The sequence below is a fragment of the Typopeltis vanoorti genome, chromosome 3 (assembly GCF_054136105.1).
Source record: "Typopeltis vanoorti isolate ZY-2024b chromosome 3, IOZ_Tvanoo_1.0, whole genome shotgun sequence".
NCBI lineage: Eukaryota > Metazoa > Arthropoda > Arachnida > Uropygi > Thelyphonidae > Typopeltis > Typopeltis vanoorti.
In genome coordinates this window covers 40306742-40326592 of record NC_143551.1, presented here as the reverse complement: position 1 = coordinate 40326592, position 19851 = coordinate 40306742, and the positions used below count along the sequence as shown (strand labels likewise).

The 19851-nt window shown below is 35.2% G+C and overlaps 1 protein-coding gene across 2 annotated transcripts in view; it reads right to left on the bottom strand.

Moving 5' to 3' along the window:
• LOC150108070 (WD repeat domain phosphoinositide-interacting protein 2-like) overlaps positions 1 to 16860 on the bottom strand; it is a 109900-nt gene extending 93040 nt beyond the window's left edge. For both annotated transcript variants that reach the window (XM_090390593.1, XM_090390594.1), the window contains exons 1-2: positions 16706 to 16860; positions 6111 to 6193 (exon numbers count right to left, since the gene is read on the bottom strand). In XM_090390593.1, the coding sequence (XP_090246719.1) occupies positions 6111 to 6193; positions 16706 to 16773 (151 nt within the window). In that variant the 5' untranslated portion in view covers positions 16774 to 16860. The remainder of the gene's footprint in view (positions 1 to 6110; positions 6194 to 16705) is intronic.
• Between the last annotated feature and the right edge of the window lie 2991 nt (positions 16861 to 19851).

Below are 19851 nucleotides of genomic sequence, written 5' to 3'. Positions count from 1 at the left end.
GCTTAAATGTCCAAGTATTATTCATGGGGTATGCTTAAGGGTCAAAGATGCATAACTGGAAGGAGACCTCCACATAGCCTTTTAAGGAATGCAGAGAAATGACTGGAGCTTCTGAGCTAATGTTCAATTCTCACCTTATTGTGGTGCACCCTGTTAGGTATCTACCTGAATACTGAACAGATAAACTAGCAATTTGGGATTTAGCTGACCAACTTGTATTCTTATTGGCTTAAACCACAATGTAAAATGATGGTACAATTTCGTTCTGGTTGAGGAGTTTCCTGGTTAAACAAGGCCCCTGTTATTTCTGTCAGGGAACCAGGGAGAAAACAGCAAAAAGTCAGCTACTGAAACAAATCAACATCAGAATTGAAGACTGGTACTATGGAATGTAAAAGGCATCAATGAAAAAGAAATGGAACTTGCAGACAATAAAAAGCATCTTAAAAGACAGAAATATAAGATCGGTAATATTGAAATTGATAGCTAACAGATTAATTTGGAGGAAAATTGTTGATCAGAAGTTAATAATGGTGTAACTTTTTCATGTAGTACTATCGTAATTATCCTGTACACCCCCCCCTCCCCGAGGGTACATATCAGGAATTTGATGATGCATGGCATATCACCCACTTCATATTTGTACAATGTAGTTAAACTAATGCTAGCTCTCAGTATTTTCAAAATGTCTAGCTCCTATAGATGAGGCATCAATTAGGGGCAAAACTAGTTGGGTAGTGACCCTTCCCACACTGCACACCCATGTCCAAAAGAAGCATGCTGTGCTTAATGGGATGTGAAAAATCTATATGAAGTCAACTGCTGCTCTATTATTATTAATAGAGACTCCCAGGGAGTCAGGGACTCATTGAGGGAGGCCACATACTACACGCACCACCTATCATACTTATTCTTGAATTCATTCACACTGCCTGCACTCACAACATTCAATGGCAATCCATTCCAATCACGCACCACCCTGCGAGAGAAAAATCTAGCCCTCACCCCCTTCTTAGCGGCAATAATTCTTAGCTTCCTCTTGTCCTTTCCCCGTCCCCCATAAATTGAAAAATTCCATCGACTGAAATCCTGTACGACTGTTTCAGAAGTTTGTAAGTCTCAAATCATATCATCCCGCTTTCTACTATTTGCTAGTGTCTGCAGTCTACATTTGCAATCTGTCTTCATATCAGTATTCCAAAATCCAGATATCATTTTTAACACTCTCCTTTGCACTTTCTCCACTGTATCAGAATCACCATGGAAGTCAGGAGACCAGACCTATGCACAATAGACCAAGTGAGGTCTTATCAAGGCCTTGTAAAGAGGCAAAATGACATCCTTACCTTTAAATGTGAATGTTCATTTCAGCACTGCAATTATCTTTTGGGTTGTATTTGCAATCTTTGCTACCTGGTCCCTGAACTTCCACTTCCTATCTATTAACACTCCAAGATCACTAGCCTCATCAGTTTCTTCTAGCATAATTCCACCAATATACGACATTGGATATCTAATCACGCCAAAGTGAATGACTTTACATTTACTGACTGAACTGACATCCATTTTCTCATGCCCACAGTTCCAGCCTATTCAAATCATTCTGCAAAGAATGATTATCAGCAGCATTCGATTACCCTACCTATCTTTGCATCATCAGCAAATAGCTGTATGTTGCTTGTCAGATCCTTCCCAATATCATTAATGTATAGATTGAATGACAGTGGACCAAGTACTGATCCTTGTGGAACACCACTTGTTATTACCTTAAACCTTGCACACTCGCATCCCCCCATATACCACTTTTTGATATCTGTCAGTCAGCCATCCTCTTATCCATGCTAATTATTATTATTACCACCCCAAGACCTCCTGGAGTCAAAGACTCATCTGGGAGGTCCTTTTATCACACGCACAGCTCATCATACCGTGTTTTAAACACATTCAAACTCTTTGCAGACACCACATTCTCAAGCAAGGCATTCCAATCATTCAACTCTGCACGAAAAAAACCTACCTCTCACTCCCTCTTTATACAGTTTCCAGGGATGACCTCTGGTTCTCCCCTGATCTCACACTATTCTCTGTAAAACTTCTCCAGCATTGATCCTATAATTGAGATTATAGGATCAATGCAAAGTGAGATTCCCTTACCCACTTGTAGACCTCTATCATTTTATCTCCCCTCTTCCTCCTGTCCACCAGACTCTGCAAATTACATCTTCTCAATCTTTCCTCATACTCAACATTCCAGAGGTCAGAAACTACCTTAGTTAGTCTCCTTTGGACCCTTTCCAACATCTCTTCATCCTTCTGAAAAACCCGGTGACCAAATCTGGGCACAACAGTCCATGTGTGGCCTTATACAACGGAACAAGAATCTCCCTACTATGCTAATATTCTATATGCTGTATTCTGCCAAAAGCCTTAGCAAAATCCAGAAGTATCATGGTGTATCTATTTCCCTTGTCTAGATGGTAACATTGTTATAGAATATGAGCAAGTTGCTAAAACATGACCTTTCTTAAGTAAACCCATGTTGCTCATTGTAAAGTGAGATTCATTGTCAACCCATTTCTGAATGCAAACTTGAACCAATTTTTCCAAAATCTTCATCACCACCACCCCCGAGATACTAATTGGTCGATAGTTTAATACAGCGGAATTTTTTGAACCACCCTTGTACAATGGAATTAACATACATTCTTTCCATTCCTGCAGAATATTTCCTGTTGAGACTCAAACAACCTGGTCAATTGAATAGCCAGTTCAGATGAACACCCTTTCAGCACATGTGCTGATACCCCATTAGTCCCTACTGCTGAATAGCCAGGTTGATAGCTTTTAACAAAATGGGCACTCATTAGGTGAACAACCTCTTCTGAATCTGTAATCCTCATGCCATATGCATTTAGAAGAGTTATTCTTTCATATTCATTATTTCTTTTACTTGCAGCATATCTTGTGGGTTGTCTTTAGCACACAGAGCTAGTTTCATTTCATACTCAGACTTTGCTTTCTGTACAACAGTCATGACTATTCTAGCCTGCTGCTTAACTTTCATAACAGACATTATCCTTATGCACACAGTATTCCTTCCACACCATCTTTTTCTTATGAATCTCTTGCTTTATACAATTACACATCCATTTGACTCCTAACCTATTTATTCTTCAAACTCTCAGGACATATTCTGATATTGCATCGTTTAAGTATTGTTTAAATGCTTCTCATGCACTGTTGATATTTTTCCCATCCAGCAACCAATCCCATTCCACTGAACTCAGTATGCTCCTCAGCTGGTCATAATTGCCAGCTTTGTAGTTCAGCATGTAACCTTTTCTGAATGGAACATTCATAAACTTAGTCACTTTCAAAGTGAGTACTGCATGATCACTCTCACCAACCAGAGGCAGAATAGTTACGTCTTTAACTGAAACGCTCTCTGACACTATTATCAAATTTAACACTCTTTGATCTCCAGTTCCTTCTGTCACATGCTGCTTGAGGAAGGTTGTTCTGCAACAGTTCAATAAACGCATTTTCATTCTTCTCCTAAGATTCTACTGCTACTACCCAATCAATATTTCGATAATTAAAGTCTCCCCCATTATGATTACTCTTTTCATGCTCATCTTTTCTATTCGGTGATGCATTTCTTCATCACTAGCAACCAATCCACCAGGTCTGTAACAACACCCCATTATGCACTATGTAATTGATCTTGTCAGATTCCACCTCACACCAGATGGCTTCAAACTTATTGCCACATGAAATACTGCTAGTAGAAGTATTACAATCATAGGTCTTAACTCTGTAGACAAGTCATCTGATATCATTAGCAGCATGCCCCTTCCATCCCATCCTTCCTAAAAATAGTGTACCCATTACACTCGATACCAGTTAGCACGTCTGATTCTGATGCTAGGTCTCGCTAATGCCTACAATCTGAGGTCCTAACATTTTTTGTTTCTGATACACCTAGCATTCATGTACAGACATAATAATCTACCTGCATGACACAGTTGAACAACTTGCAGATCTCTATTCTTCTCCAGAGCGACATCTTTGCTCATGTTTGATGGGTCTGAAACGGACAAACACAAAGACAAAATCGATCTCTCCTTGTCAATATTTCTACGATAAAGTCCATTCCCATCATTAACACAGTTATATAACATTGCCACTCTTGCATTCATGTTTTTTTCACCATTCCTCCCTTTATAATTTAGTTTCCCTGATTCTCTGTGTTAGGTCTCATGCCAGTTATTAGTTTTACTAGACTCCTGACGCATTCAGGTGTAGGCCATCCCTCTTATGCAAACCCAATCTTCCCTCAAACTCACTCCACACATCCAGAAACTCTCATCCATTCCTTCTACATAACCTACACATTGAATCATTTGCCATCATAGCTCTTCTTCTTAATTCATTTTTATCATATCAAGGAGAATACTATAGATTTTCGCTTTCTCACTCTTCAGTCTCACCTCTTCCAACAACCCTTTCATGTCCTTTCTCATACTGAACTTATCACTAGTTAAGTCGTTAGTACCTACAACAATTACAATTTTGTTTAGTTTTTGAATTGCTTCCTTTATATTCTTAATTTTTGCTCCAGGAAAACTCAAAAGTTATAACTCTCTCATCAATAGCCTGTTTTATTATAGAGTCACCATACCAAATAACTTATTTCTTTTTACGAAATCCCTATACTCATTTAAATTCCTTTCAACTTTTTGCAATTCCTATGTCATCTCTCTGATGATCTACTTCAATTTTGCTATTTTGGAGGTTAATTTTCATTAATCTCCTCCATATCTCTAATAACTCTTTAGCAGGGAAAACCTTGTTCTCAACTGCAGCGCTTTTTTTTAGCAGTACATTTCTTGTTCTTTTCTGGTGCCATTTTAAACTTATAATAGAAATATCTTAATAAAAATATGTTATAAAATACCAAATATATTAAAATCTACACTAATATACTATAAAGCACTAATTTTCTCAGTTAAAAACATAATAAAAAAAGTCAAAAACCAATTTTACCGAAGTGTTAAATTCACCAGCCAACAACAATCTGTCCTCAAACCACCATATACATGTAATCAACTTCATGTGCCAACTTGTTTGGTCATGCTTAGGTAAAGGCTGAAAACAATATAATTTTTTTTTAAATTTGTCACGTATGATTTACTTTCTGATCTTTCCCATTCTAAAAAAAATACTCATTAGTAACTACCAATTTTTACAAAATATTTATACAATATAAATTGTTATCTGAAACGCTATATATTCATTTAATAGCCCTGGTCTAATATCTAATGTTACTATTTTTATTTTTTAGCTGCAAATACAAGACTTTCTCTACTAATTAAGTTTTGGCTTGTTACATCTCCAATACTTCAATGCAGGAAATTGGTCTCCCAAATAGTCTTTTCATATTTGGTTTCCCATCTCTTGTTACTTTAACTATTCTTTTCGGAGTCCATTCTATTAACATGCCGATTCCACTGCAATCTTCTTTTTTATCCATTCATTTATGGGTTGTAATTGACATTTATAAATCTTTTCATTTTTTTACTGTATCAAATTTTGCTTTATTAACTATTTTATTATGTTTTCATTTCATACATATTTATCCGTTGTATTTCTGATGTTTCTATTCTTGTTTCATATGCACAGGATCAATATTGATTGGGCTACTGATTTACATGTTCTTACTTTTGCTCATCCTTTGTTAGAAAACTTTATCCTGTGTTATATTTTCATGTTCACAGTTATTCCTACATATTTAAATTTCATTACTTGTTCCAGTATTTTTTCTATGTAGTTCTAATTTAGATCTGATTACTTCTTTTGCAAAAAATCAACATTTAAAGAAATTTAATGCATTTAATTTTTTTTTAACAGTCATTTACAAAAGACAGTAATTATGGATAGAAAGTATCATCACTACATGGACTAGTGTAACATTATAATGCTAAAGATTTGTGATGATCAGAAGACAGGAAGATGTCATGTAACTAACTCACTACATAGTATCAAAACATTTGATATTAACAAAAAGTTTTATATTTATTTAGCATTAACATTATATATATCACACCTACCAATCTTATGCTCCAATTTCAACTCATTAACATTACTCAGAGAATACAAGGAATAACCCTTTGTGGTTCCCACAGCAAAGAGACTGAAAGAGAAAATAATCTGTCACACTATTGTAATATTCATATTATTATTATTATTATTATTATTATTAGAATAAAACAAGGTATTAAGCACCCAAAGCACAAAAGGCTAGAAGGGGAACTCAAGTTGCACTGCTACTTTACATTAAGTTTAAGATAGAATAAATTAGTTCCCCCCCCCCTCAGGTTTTTAACATTGGTTTTTGTATTGTTAATTTGAAAACACATAAAATTATATCAGTAGAACATAAGTAGTAGTCAATGGATGTTTTCAGGGAGCAATATCTTACTGCATCCCCAGAGTTAGCAAAATAAATTATATAGAAGCTAAGCAGATCAACAACACTTTAAAGTAGGAGCTAATGAGGGGGGGGGGGGGGAATGCAGTGGATTACATTTTGTGAAGAGTGATGATGAGGCTCAGGAACAGTATGCCAGGAAATCAATAGCCAGTGACGAAGGCTAAATCACATTATGAAAGGAAGTTGGCTGAACAGGTTAAATAAAATCGAATAAAATTTTTTACCTATATAGAAAGTAAATGGATGAATGATCATGGAATATCCCAGTGAATGCAGATAGCAGAAAAGTGAAGGATCCAAAAGAAACAATTCAGTTGGGCGTTTACTTCAATAAGATGTACATTCCAGGCAGACCATTAGCTCTCTGGTAGTATGGCTATTACAAAAGGGGGATCTGAATACAGTTTGGGTGCATGGGATATCAGCAAAAGGAACTTTTGGGATATCTGTTAAAAGGAACATGCAAGAGACATAAATGCCCATGATCCAGTTGTCTCAACAGATGTATAGTCACTAATAAAGTGGAAAGAGACCAAAATAATTCAAATACACAAGGATGGAACTACGAATGATGAAATATCAAAAATAATACCAATCAGTTTCTCTGGCATAATCATCAAGAGGACAACATAGTTTGTAAACACATTCAAGCCAGGAGTATTTTGCACATGTTAAGTGTCTAGTGGGAGTTTGCCTGACCATGTAACATGTCCCTTCCACATCAGGTGGGCACATTTTTACACATTCATCAATAGATGACACATTAGTTTCCAGACTTTTTAGTAGAATTTTCATTTACAACTAATATTTATGAACTGTTTTCATGTCGTGAAAATATCTGAAAAGAAGTGTTTTAAGTTTAAATATACACACATACACATTTGCTTTTAAAAATATTACCCATTACATAAATGGATTGTTTCCTGAACAAAGTGAAATGTACATATATGAGGGTGGCCTGAACAGTTTTTGTCCTCAACTGATAGCAACACTATCAGCACGATTTTTTTCCTAAGTTCTATATCTGTCATAAGCATCCAAGTGAAATTGCAACTCATTCTATCAAACAGTGTTTGTTTTATACAGCTGACTGAAGCAAAAGTGTTGCCTGTATCCCTTGAAATGAATAAAATTGAATATCATGCGGTTATAAAATTCTTTGTAAAAGAAGGTTTAACGCTAAAAGAAATTCATTCAAAGTTAATAAAAGTTTATGGGCACTCTTCTGCTTCGTTTTTGACAATTAAGAAATGGCCTGCTGAGTTTAAATGTGGCTGCATTGAAAATGATCTACATGAAAGATGTCTAAAAAGTGTAACACCAGAATTCACTGATCAAGTACACGATATGGTACTGGATGACCAACGAAATCCACCCTATTCCTCAGATTTGGCTCCCTCTGACTTCTATCTCTTCCCAAAACTAAAAATCTTCCTCGCTGGTCAGTGTTTTTCTTTGAATCAAGACGTGATTGCAGCTATAGAGGGACATTTTGCAGATCTTACTGAGAACCACTACAGGGACAGGATAATGGTGCCGGAGCATCGCTGGAATAAATGTATCAGTCTTAGGGGAGATTATGTTGAAAAATAAAAATAATTTTGAAATTATAAATTATATTGTTTCATTGTTAGGCCGAAGACTTTTCAGACCACTCTCATATTTGTTCCTATATTCCCACAGACGGTTATACTAAGATAGAAGTGGAGGTATTTTTTTGGAGGCTTTAGAGAAAGTAACTGACACAATGAAAAAGGAAAAATTCGTACTTGTTATGGATCTAAATAGTTGAGTAGGAAATGATTGTCAGACATACAAAAATATTTTGGGAAATGGAGAAAAGAGCAAAGCTAACAATAATGGCAAATACCTGTTGGATTTCTGCTCAGGACATAGACTGGTCATTACCAGTGGTGAGCTATGAAAATGTTAACAAAGGGCTTCGCATTGTCGAGGAAAAAAAAAAGAAAAAAAAAGCCTAATTTAGGCCTTATAATACTTATAGTGTGACTTTGTAGAGCTTCTGAGAGATATGATAATTCCTGTAGGATATCAGTCATTAATGGTAGATCTTTTAAAAATTCCAAATTGAGAAGTCAGTTTAAAAAGTCATAATATTTATTGTTCGATGCAAAATGCTTGCACAAAGCTGGGTAATTTCTCCACACAGCAAGAGCCACTCATAAAGTTCAAGCTGCCCATCGTGGTCCAAACACATTGTCGATCTTCAAAATTCTTTTGCAATCGTATTTAATTCTCGTTGATTTTTTGGTCATTGATGATAAAAAGCATATAATTTATCCATAAATATTTCAAAACGATTTATTTCTTTAATGTTTTTTTTATCGAATGGTCTAATGCTAAGTGTAAACGATGAGTGCAATGTCAAATCACAATGCTGGGAAATTTTCGTAGAAGTTTGATTGCAACACCTGATTTGTTTCCTAACATTGCACTACTAGCTCCATCAGAACAAAATGTAATGAAATGATGCAATGAAATGATTATAGTTATCAGAAAATCTGTATGAATTTAAACTAGCAATTATAGCAGCATGTATACATTCCATGGTGGTATTTTCTAGTTCTACAAGATTATTAAACAAGAAGAACACTGGGCTCACAAATTTTAGAAAAATTTAACAAAGGGCTCGTGCGAGCTTCCAACATAAAAATGTGCACAAATTCACATGGAGAGAAAAGGCAAGAAATGAGAAAAGCCTCATTCGCTATGTTATTGTCGATAGTGATGTTTTCTCACCGGTGCAGGACACCAGAGTGTACAGAGGATTTGAAATTGGAAGTGATCACCACTTAGTCTTGGGCAGGACAAAATTGAATTTCATGCTGAAAATAAGAACATATAAGAAAGTTTTAAAATGAATAAAAGTTGAGCAGCTCTCACATGTGAACTGTAGACTAAAATACACAAACTTCATTCAATAAAAAATGAAAGAATTTGCAAACAGGAGCAAACCTTGGAGAGTCAGTGGCAAGCCGTGAAGAAAACTAATTGATTCAGCAAGGAAGGTAGGTGGTGATGTCCGCAAGGATAGAAAAATCTGAATTCCATGGTAGGCACAAGAAGTTAGAGGCAGTAAAAGAAATGAAGAAAGCATATCAAAAGTTACTGGCAAATAAGTCAGTTTGTGCTCTTAAAGAATACAGAGACAAATGTAAGAAAGCTAAACACTCTGTAAAACTACCTAAACAAAAGTCATAAGAAGACTTTGGTAAGAAAATAAATATCAAGAAGGCAGTAGAATATTCTGGAGGCTGTTGAAAAAGCTCAGAAATGGTGCTGTAAAAAGGAATTAGTGATGATAAAGGTCATGTTAAAACTGGAGAGAAAGATCTCCTTTAGGTATGGAGCGATTACTCCAAAAAATTGCTAAATGAAACAACAGTGATAGCACAGTGGTAAAAAAAACATACAACAGGCATGCAGTCAGGATTACATACTCATACTTGAAGTAGAAAAAGCAATCAAATGCCCGAAATGTGAAAAGACAGCAGGAATAGATTCAACCAGAAATGCTCAAGTATGGAGGTACAAGTCTTACAATTGCTGCACTATATAGTTCAGAAGATCTGGACTGAAGGACAAATTCTGGATGATTTCAGTAGAGCTGTCATAGTGCCCATATATAAAACGAGAAATAAAACTGAATGTGAGAATTACAGAGGCATTTCATTACTGAGTGTTCCTGGTAAGATATATGCTAGTATACTTGAGAAACGGTTGAGAAGGATTGTGGAAGAGAAGCTTGGTGAAGAACAAGCTGGATTCAGGCCAAATAGAGGCTGTCAGGATCAGATCTTCACTTTACGCCAAATAGTTGAGAAATCATGGGAATATAACAAAGATCTATATTTAAGTTTTGTAGATCTGGGAAAAGCATATGTCAAAGTGCCAAGAGAAAAGTTAATCAAAACGCTACATTGTATGGTGTCAATGGGGCATTATATCAAGCAATACTTAGTCTTTATTTGAGTTGTAAGTCAGCAGTTAGAATTGAAGGAAGTACAGAGAGATGGTTTAATGTTAAATCTTGTGTTAGACAAGGATGTACATTATCCCCTCTGTTATTCATTATCTACATGGATCAAATTATAATGAAAGTGGTATTAAACCTGATATCAAAATTGGAGATGTTAATCTCAGCTCTTTGCTTTATGTGGACGATGTTATACTTCTAAATAAATATGGTACAAGTCTGCAAGATTCCCTCACTAAACTGAATAACTGTTGTAATAAATTTGGTATAAAAATCAGCAATAATAAAGCAAGAACAATGAAAATAGGCAGAAACATTGAAAATATCAACTGCATTTTGAATGGAGAGCCTATAAAACAAGTAAAACATTTCAGTTACTTAGGCATGATTTTTAGTGAAGATGGTAAATTAAACATGGAAATAGACAACAGAATCAGTAAAGCTGGTATGGTTGGAAGTCAAAATGGAATAAGAGAGAAATTCAAAATACTAAATTAGTAGTATGCAAGACAGTGTTCAAACCAATTTTAACTTATGAATCTGAGAGCTCGGTCAGAAGTAAAACACCTGATCAAAGACTAGACCGCAGATATGAGTCCTGAGAAAGATCAGGGGCATAAACAGATGGCATCAATGGCAATATCATATTAAAAAAGAATATTAGGAATGAACTTGACATTGCTAGCATCCAGGAATGCATTAGAAGAGCTGAAGATCTAATCTCAGGTGGTATGGTCACTTAAACAGAATGGAATAGTTAAGATTAGCAAAACAAGTGTTCTCTGCCAAATTGACAGGAAAAAGACCCAAGGGAAGACCAAGATATAGGTGGATTGATACGGTAAAAATTGCCTTGGAAGACAGAAATATAAGATCTGATAATGTTGGAGTCTTGACTGGTAACACTGATTTGGAGGAAAATTGTGGATAGGAAGTTAGCTTGTAGACAGGCTAATACATTGGTAACACATGACTAGTAAATTATTTAAGGATTTTATAACGTATACTGGAATATTATTAAAAAAAAACTTTAATGAATACTTCCTAGATTTTGACAATGTCACATTGCTATCTTCATGGGAACATAACTATGACATGTGCAAGCAGGCACTACAAAAAGCAAATTAGGCAGAAGAGAGAAAACTAATGTTGTTCCTAGATTCCCAAAGGTGCCCTCTAGCGGGCTATATTGGGTCGTCTTGGCTGTTAGGCTGAACTTCTCACGATGCAGGTTTCCCAAATTTGGGGCAGTCTCATGCACCCAAATTTGTTAAGTTTTGGAAAGTTTTTAGAGCTGAGGCTGATTCCATGAACAGCCTTTCATATTTAAATTTGCTGTGGTGTATTAACGTGGCTTTCTTCCAACGTATTCTGTGGCGGGTATCCAGAGCATGGTTTCACCAGTACAGCCACTCTTATTTAATTATTTAAGGAATTGACGTTATAAATTCCTTAAATAATTTATTAGTCAAGAAGTTAGTAATGATGTAAATTTTTCATGTAGTGCTATCATATCCTGTACACCCCTTGAGGGTGCATATCAGGAAATTGATGATGTAATTTTAGTAGATGGCTAATTAGTCTGTAATCTTTACATTTAACTACTCCAGCTATTTTTGGATGTTTGTAAAGATAGAATTCCCGAGTTCATTAGGAATGCATCCACTTTCATGAATATTGTTAATCAATCAATATACCACAGCATGCTTATTTTGCCAATGCGTACTCTAGACATTGTTAGCATCCAGGAATGCATTAGCAGAGCTAATCTCAGGTAATATGGTCACTTAAACAGAATGGGTGAGGAAAGATTAGCAAAGCAAGTGTTCCCTGCCAGGTTGGCAGGAAAACAAGCCAGAGGAAGACCAAGATATAGGTGGATTGATACGGTACAAAGTGCCTTAGACGATAGAAATATAAGATCTGATAATGTTGGAGTCTTGACAAGTAACAGACTGATTTGGAGGAAAATTGTAGATAGCAAGTCAGTAATGATGTAAATTTTTCATGTAGTACTATCATATCATGTACACCCTTTGAGGGTACATGTCAGGAATTTGATGATGTACTCTAAGATATACTGCTGTTTCGTGGACTTCCAAAAAGCATTTGATAATACTGACTAAAATATATCATCGGCTGTCTTGGAATTCTATGGTGTGGACAATAAATTGATCTGCCTGTTGAAAGATATAAACAGCCAAGCACAAGCAAAAATCAGGATAGCAGGTGCGACTGGAGATTGGGTTGCCACTAGTCAAGGCACAAGACAAAAGGGACCCAATATCACCAATCATCTTCATCACACATCTGGGAAGAACACTAGATAAGATTAAAGAAGGTGGAAGCATTTCAGTAAATGGCATGAGAATAAACTACCTCTGCTTTGCAGATGACATCGCCCTGATTGAAGAAGACGCAGCAAGGCTGGAACAGACATTGCAAACACTATACACAGAAGGAAAAAGATATGGACTAAATGTCAATGTTGAAAACACTAAAACAATGATATCTGGACAACAGGAGTTACTGAACAGTTACCATAGATGGATTTCAACTGGAAAATATGGAACACTTCACATATCTTGGATGCCACATGACGCATGACTTGGACCCCCCCAAAAAAGAGAGAAAAATTAGAATAGCCATAGACAAAATATAGAAGAGTCGAGTTATAAAGATGCAAACTAAACTGCACAAAACCTGTATCTTCAGCAGCATGCTCTAGGGATGCAAGACCTAGGTACTCCTGAGAGCATATGAAAGGAGCATTCGAGAGGAAGTGCTATAGAAAGATCTTGAGAATAAGCTGGATCCAGAAAGTGAACAATGAGGAAATCTACAGACGAATACAACCAAAAGAAAACCTGATCCAGAAAATAATCGAAAGGAAACTACGTCTCATTGGCCATATATGTAGAATGAACGATGAGAGGAAAATAAAAATGCTGCTATTTGGAATGATTGAAGGAAAGAACAAAAGAGGAAGACCAAACAGAGAATGGGGCGATAACATTGTCAAATGGTGCGAAAACTCTATACACAAACTGAGTCATCTTGCACAAAATAAAATGCAATGGAAGAATCATATCAAGATGGCATGAGACACCTACAGGCATTGGACCCATGGTTGTTGATGATGACTCTAATGTTCGAGCATCTAGCTTTAACCTGCGATTTAGTAATTAAAAAACTGTTATGAAATACATGATATAATTTGTACTCTGGGATGGATCTGTAGTATTTCAAGTTTCTACATTCATAAACATGAAAAAAATAAACTTGAAAAAGCAGTTAACTGAACAACCATAAAAGAATTTCACAAAAGAGTTGAACAAGATAAGTGTAAATGATTAAAATATGAAGATTAAAAATACACAGGAAATGATTAAAACACAGAAAAGGATAAATAATATAATTTAAAACATCAGAAGGATGAATGAATAAAAATGATGTTGCATAATTATGGTGTACAAGTCTTTTCAACATAGCGTCATCTTCAGAAATGAAAAACAGGAAGCAGAGTCCACTTAAATGGCTACATCAAATCTATAGTCATTTCTTATTAGTGGAAACTTGGAGATAATTTTAATATGATGGAGCTTCCAATTCTCAAAATCATATAGGGACAACAGATGTTTATAGAATTGCTGTCACTTCCTATAACTATGGTTTATGAAATCCATAACATGATTTTGTTATTTTGAAAGTCTATGATGGTGGATTTTTCAATTTGAGAGATATGGTTTTGTTCAAACACATGGACTGAGATTTCAGTTTTGCTGATATTAGGCTTTTTATTACTATTGCCGAGGTATTCAAGAATGAAAATGTTACAGTCACGAAAATGTTCTTGTAGATGAACCACAGAGATCTAATTGTCGAGCCCATATAAGTGACATCATTATCTTGTTGATAAGGGAATCTTGCATGCCACTTTGTGGTATTCAATTTCCTTGTTATTATGAATTTTGGTAGGTTGTAGAAGGGTAGCCAATTTGCTATTAGTATTGCAAACTAATTTGTAGTCTGTATGTTTAATAAAAAAAAAAAAGGTATTTAAAAGCATTATATGCATTTTGAACATAGGATAATTTTACTATTTTATGGAAGGAAAATTTTCTTTGATAGGTAGAGTGGTTAACCCAATCTTGGCTCTTCAGTTCACATAATTTATTGTTTTTCATATCTTCTCACTTTTTGAAAATCTATGTAAATTTTTTGATTTTATTATTAAGATACCTATTTATAGTTGAGAATTTATAGGCAGTAATGAATTGTGAAAGAATAACTGATTTTTTAATGGAGTACGGATGGCAGGAGTTGAAGTTCAGGTAGCTTTATGGAATATTTTTTGTTGTTATATGACCATTGGATCTGTCAAGATTTGATTAACCATTCTCCTTATCCAAACTTTCCTTCGCATAAAATAATAAAATTACCTTATATTCAAAAATTCATGAAGCTTTTAATCCCCCAATTGCCTATGATGTCTATAGACATCCAGCTAAATCTGGATACGATTCTGTAACACCTATTGAATAACATGGATAAGAAATGCAATTTGGTCTCACTATTTTGTACACCTCACCAGTAAGGAGGTTAAATACATTCTTAAACACACAGACTACAAATTAGTTTTCACTACTAATCACAAACTGGCTAGTCTTCTGAAACCCACCAAAATTCACACAAGGAAATAATTGAATACCACCACAACAACATAACATATACCTAGTCCAGAGATAAATACTATCACAACTTGAATAGTGCATAAACCTTTAATCTATTGGTAAATCACTTACAGCTTTCAGCACACATAAACCACATGTTTAACATGCATACTATTATTATGGGCAACTCCAAGTACTACTTGGAGTTGCTCATAAGACTCTGAGGGAGGCCCCAAACATGTCAAGAACTATTCAGCATTCACACAGTATCTATCATACTTTGCTTTGAACTCATTCACAGTCATGGCACCAATAACAGACTCTGACAGCTTATTCCACTCATTCACCACTCTCCAAGTAAAAAAAAAAAAAAACCTAGTTCTAACACCCTTGCTCAGTTTCCATGGATGGCCCCTAGTTCTCTCACCACCAGACCTGTTCTGAAAAATTTCCTCTGAATTAATCTTGTAAAACCCTCTCAGTAATCTGAATGTCTCAATCATATCACCCCTTTTCTGCCTATCAACCAATTTCTGTAAGCCACAGATCTTCAACCTGTTCTCATTCCATAGACCAGCTACCATCATGTTATATAACAAAATCATGTTATGGATTTCAGAAACTATAGTTATAACAGCAATTCTGTAAACAGCCACCAATCACTGTTGTGATTTCAGAGAATTAAAGCTCTACCAAGTTTCTGCCAATAAGAAAATGACTAGCAATTTGATGTAGCCATTTAAGTGGTCTCTACTTCCAGTTTAATTTTTTCATCTCATTCTTTCCCTCAGTAGAGTTCTTCACACTTCTGAAAACAATGCCATGTTGAAACGGTACACCTTAATTATGCAACATCATTTTTATTCATTCATGCTTTCTGAGGTTTGAAATCACTTTTAAACATTATTTGTCATTTTCTAGGTTTTAATCACTGCCCATGTATTTTTAATCTTCATATTCTCTTGTGGGTGTCAGGACTGTGAATGAGTTCAAAGCAAAGGTCGATAAATACTGTGCAAATGCTGGATAGTTCTTGACATGATGTTTAGCCCCCCCCCCCCCGTCAACGAGCCTTAAGGACTCCTTGGAGTAGCCTGTAATAATAATAATGTGTACACAAATTTAACCTTCCAAATAAACAAGTATTTATTGGAAATTGACATCTAAAGATAAGTGACAATTCGGCCCAATGAATGCTGCCGAAAATTCGTTTAAAGAAAGTACAAAACACTGAACTTCACATTGACAATGTATTATGTCGAACGTCGTCAGAGAATTTAAGTATTTTCATATAAGATGGCCAGTTTTTAAATGTCATTTCATGACAAATTGTTTCAAATAAAGTTCGCAGTGCTTCCCCTTCTTTGTCACTACACAAGGATTGAAATAATAAATTAAGAAATACGATCGTTATTTCTTAGCGTACGCGCCGAGCTTATTGTTAACAAAGGTAACTATTTTCCTTTGTTAATGATATCGTCTGTATTTAAAACAAAACAATATGTTTCTACTTTTAAAATTAAAATAGCAGACAAGCCTCACCTGCCAGCTTGATTAAATTGTACGCATAAAACATCATTACCGATTAGATCATCTTCAGATAAACTCATATTAAAATCTTACAGAATAACACCTCACCTCCCACAACACTAACAACCCACGTTTGCTCATCAAACAAAAACAGAGACAACAACGCACAAAACAACACTGCCGCGTGCAATAACCCATTCAAACATTGTCAACTACCGACCTCTGCTGTCTGAAATTTAAATAAATTTTGAACAAAGAGAGAGAGAAGTAAGCTAAATGCTAATTAATAATAATAATAATAAAAATGGTGAATATTCCGTGGAAATTCCAAATTTTCCTAAAAAAAATTGAAATTTCCCGGAGTATTATAATGAGCTCTTCTGCATTAAAAGGACTATCAGTAGCACACTCAAGATTTAATATTGGGGGGGGGGGGGGGGGTGAGTAGACGATTTACGAATACACACTACGCATTGCATACGACCTATGACTCAGCATCTGCAATGATCGCCAATTCATGACAAATAGTATAGAGATAGAAGACACAACATAAATTTAAAAAAAATCAATTTTAATTAGGAAAAGATTTTTGGAAAATTTTCTAGTGTTTATTTCCTTTTTCTTTTTGGGGGACAGGGCCCCCATGGCCCCCTCCCTGGGTGCACCACTGGTGACTATTACAGGGTGTCCCAAAATTCACGCAAGATTTAAATTTAGCGCCATTTGTGCGGTAAAGTGTTGCCAACGAGAAAAAAAAAAAAGACAGCGTGACAGCTGACAGTTCAGGGTTATTAAAAATGACCACACAAAGCGAAGAGAGTTCGTTGAATGGATTATGGAACAACAACTTATTTTTCGAACAAAATCATCTTCAGCGATGAGGCTCATTTTCATCTTGATGGCTTCGTTAATCGACAAAATTGTCGCATTTGGGGTTCAGAAAATCCACGAGTGATTGTTGAGAAACAAATGCATCCACAACGTGTTACTGTTTGGTGCGGAGTTTGGGCTGGAGGTATCATCGGTCCATTCTTCTTCGAAAATGCGGCTGGTAAGGCAATAACAGTTAATGGTGCTAGCTATCGCGACATGATAATCCAGTTTTTTGTGCCTAATTTGCAAGATATGGATGTGGACGACATATGGTTTCAACAAGACGGTGCCACATGTCATACAGCCCGAGAAACAATTCAATTGCTGCATGAGTCATTTCCTGGTCGTGTAATTTCCCGTTTTGGTGATCAGAATTGACCGCCCATGTCATGTGACTTAACTCCATTAGACTTTTTTCTTTGGGGTTTTTTGAAGTCTAAGGTTTATGCCAACAAGTCCACGACCACCCACACCTTGAAGGAGGAAATTGAGCGCTGTATCAACGAAATTCAGCCACATTTATGCAAAACAGTCATGGAAATTTTCGACAAAAGAGTGCGTATGTGCCAGCCAAGCCGTGGAGCCCATTTACCCGATATGCTATTCCATGCATAACCCTATACTGTATACTTTATGAATCAATAAGAAATTACAATTTTTAATTAAAAACGTGTGTTTTCTATCAAAATTACTTCTTGCGTGAATTTTGGGACACCCTGTATATCTATATTTTATCTCTATTAAAAAAAAAACCGAACATTTTTCAACACAATATTCTCCTTGAACAGCCGAAAAAGGGGAACTGCATGAAGTTGCAAACGAATCTAACTCATCAATGAGCACATAAAGATATGTAGTATATCATTCAGTATATCACCTTATTTTACAGAAAATTCACCAGGCGTTGGTGTAGATCAGTGCTTCCCAAACATCTGGATGTCAGGGTCCCCTTTGGAAAAATTAAAATATTTCATGCCCCCCCCCTCGAAAAAGAATCATAATATAGACATATTTTATTATAATATTTATTATATTTTATTATAATATTTATTATATTTATATTCAATACAAAACATACACAGCGAATATTGCAAAAATCAAATGCAAATATTACATTTTTAACATCTTGCATACACATTTGACATGGCACATTATCTCATATTTTTATATAGATAGATATATTGTTATTGTACATTCGCAGTACAAGCACATGAAACGTAAAACGATTAGTAATAAAGAAAGAATTAAAAACATAAAAGAAGTTTAATAACAATTTAATGTGATGGAAGTGTTTCAATACTGCTCCACAAAAAGTCAGAATCAGGTGAAATATTTGAAACTGCAATTCTTAGATTCCTGACTATTACACTTTTTTTTATATAATGTTCGTCAAGTAGCTTTATTTTATTATCCTACATGTTTCGCAATATTTTTCTATCGGCATCTTCAGGGAATACAAACTAGTAAGCTATATGAAGGTAACAGACTAGGTTATAACTGATGGTGCTAATTCATACAAAAAATTAGTATTGAACTAGACAATGCGCGTGTCTCGGGAACGTGATTTATTCATTATGGCTCATGATGTAATTGTTAAGAAAGTTCATTTCTTTGATGTTTAATGATCTGATTAAAGCTTTCCAAATTTCTGGTAAGGTTAGACCTTGATTCTTGTTTAGGTTTTCAGTTTTACGGGCGACTGTAGCTGCTTCCTTGAATTCCTCCTTTGAAATGAAACTTATAGGAATAAGAATATATTTACTAATATTCATTAAGCACCAAAATACGCAGGAAGCAAAATTTGTGAACCCGCACCGATGTGTGATTTTTTCCCATTAAAATATAAAAAATAACAAAAAATAAATAATAAATAATAAAAATTAAATACGTTTCTTTTAAGATAAAAAAAAAAACTACTTAGTCTTAAAACATTTTCAACTTGTTTTCATTATTTCACGGCCCACCTCAACAAAATCTATAACCCCCAAGCGGGCCGCGGTCCACAGTTTGGGAAGCACTGGTGTAGATGACGAAAGTATTTGTAGTTGGTGGTAAAGAGTGCCCTCTCTCGATAAGTCATTAGACTCCCTGGAGGTGTCATGAAATATTTTTTTTTAAATGTCAAATAATATTTTATTATCAGTCAATTAAATTACACACATATACATACAATTTAATTATACATACAATTTATATAACACATATAATACACATATTTATATAATACATACAATTTAATATAATTGCGTACAATTTAAGAGATAATAACAATTTTTCACACCTGG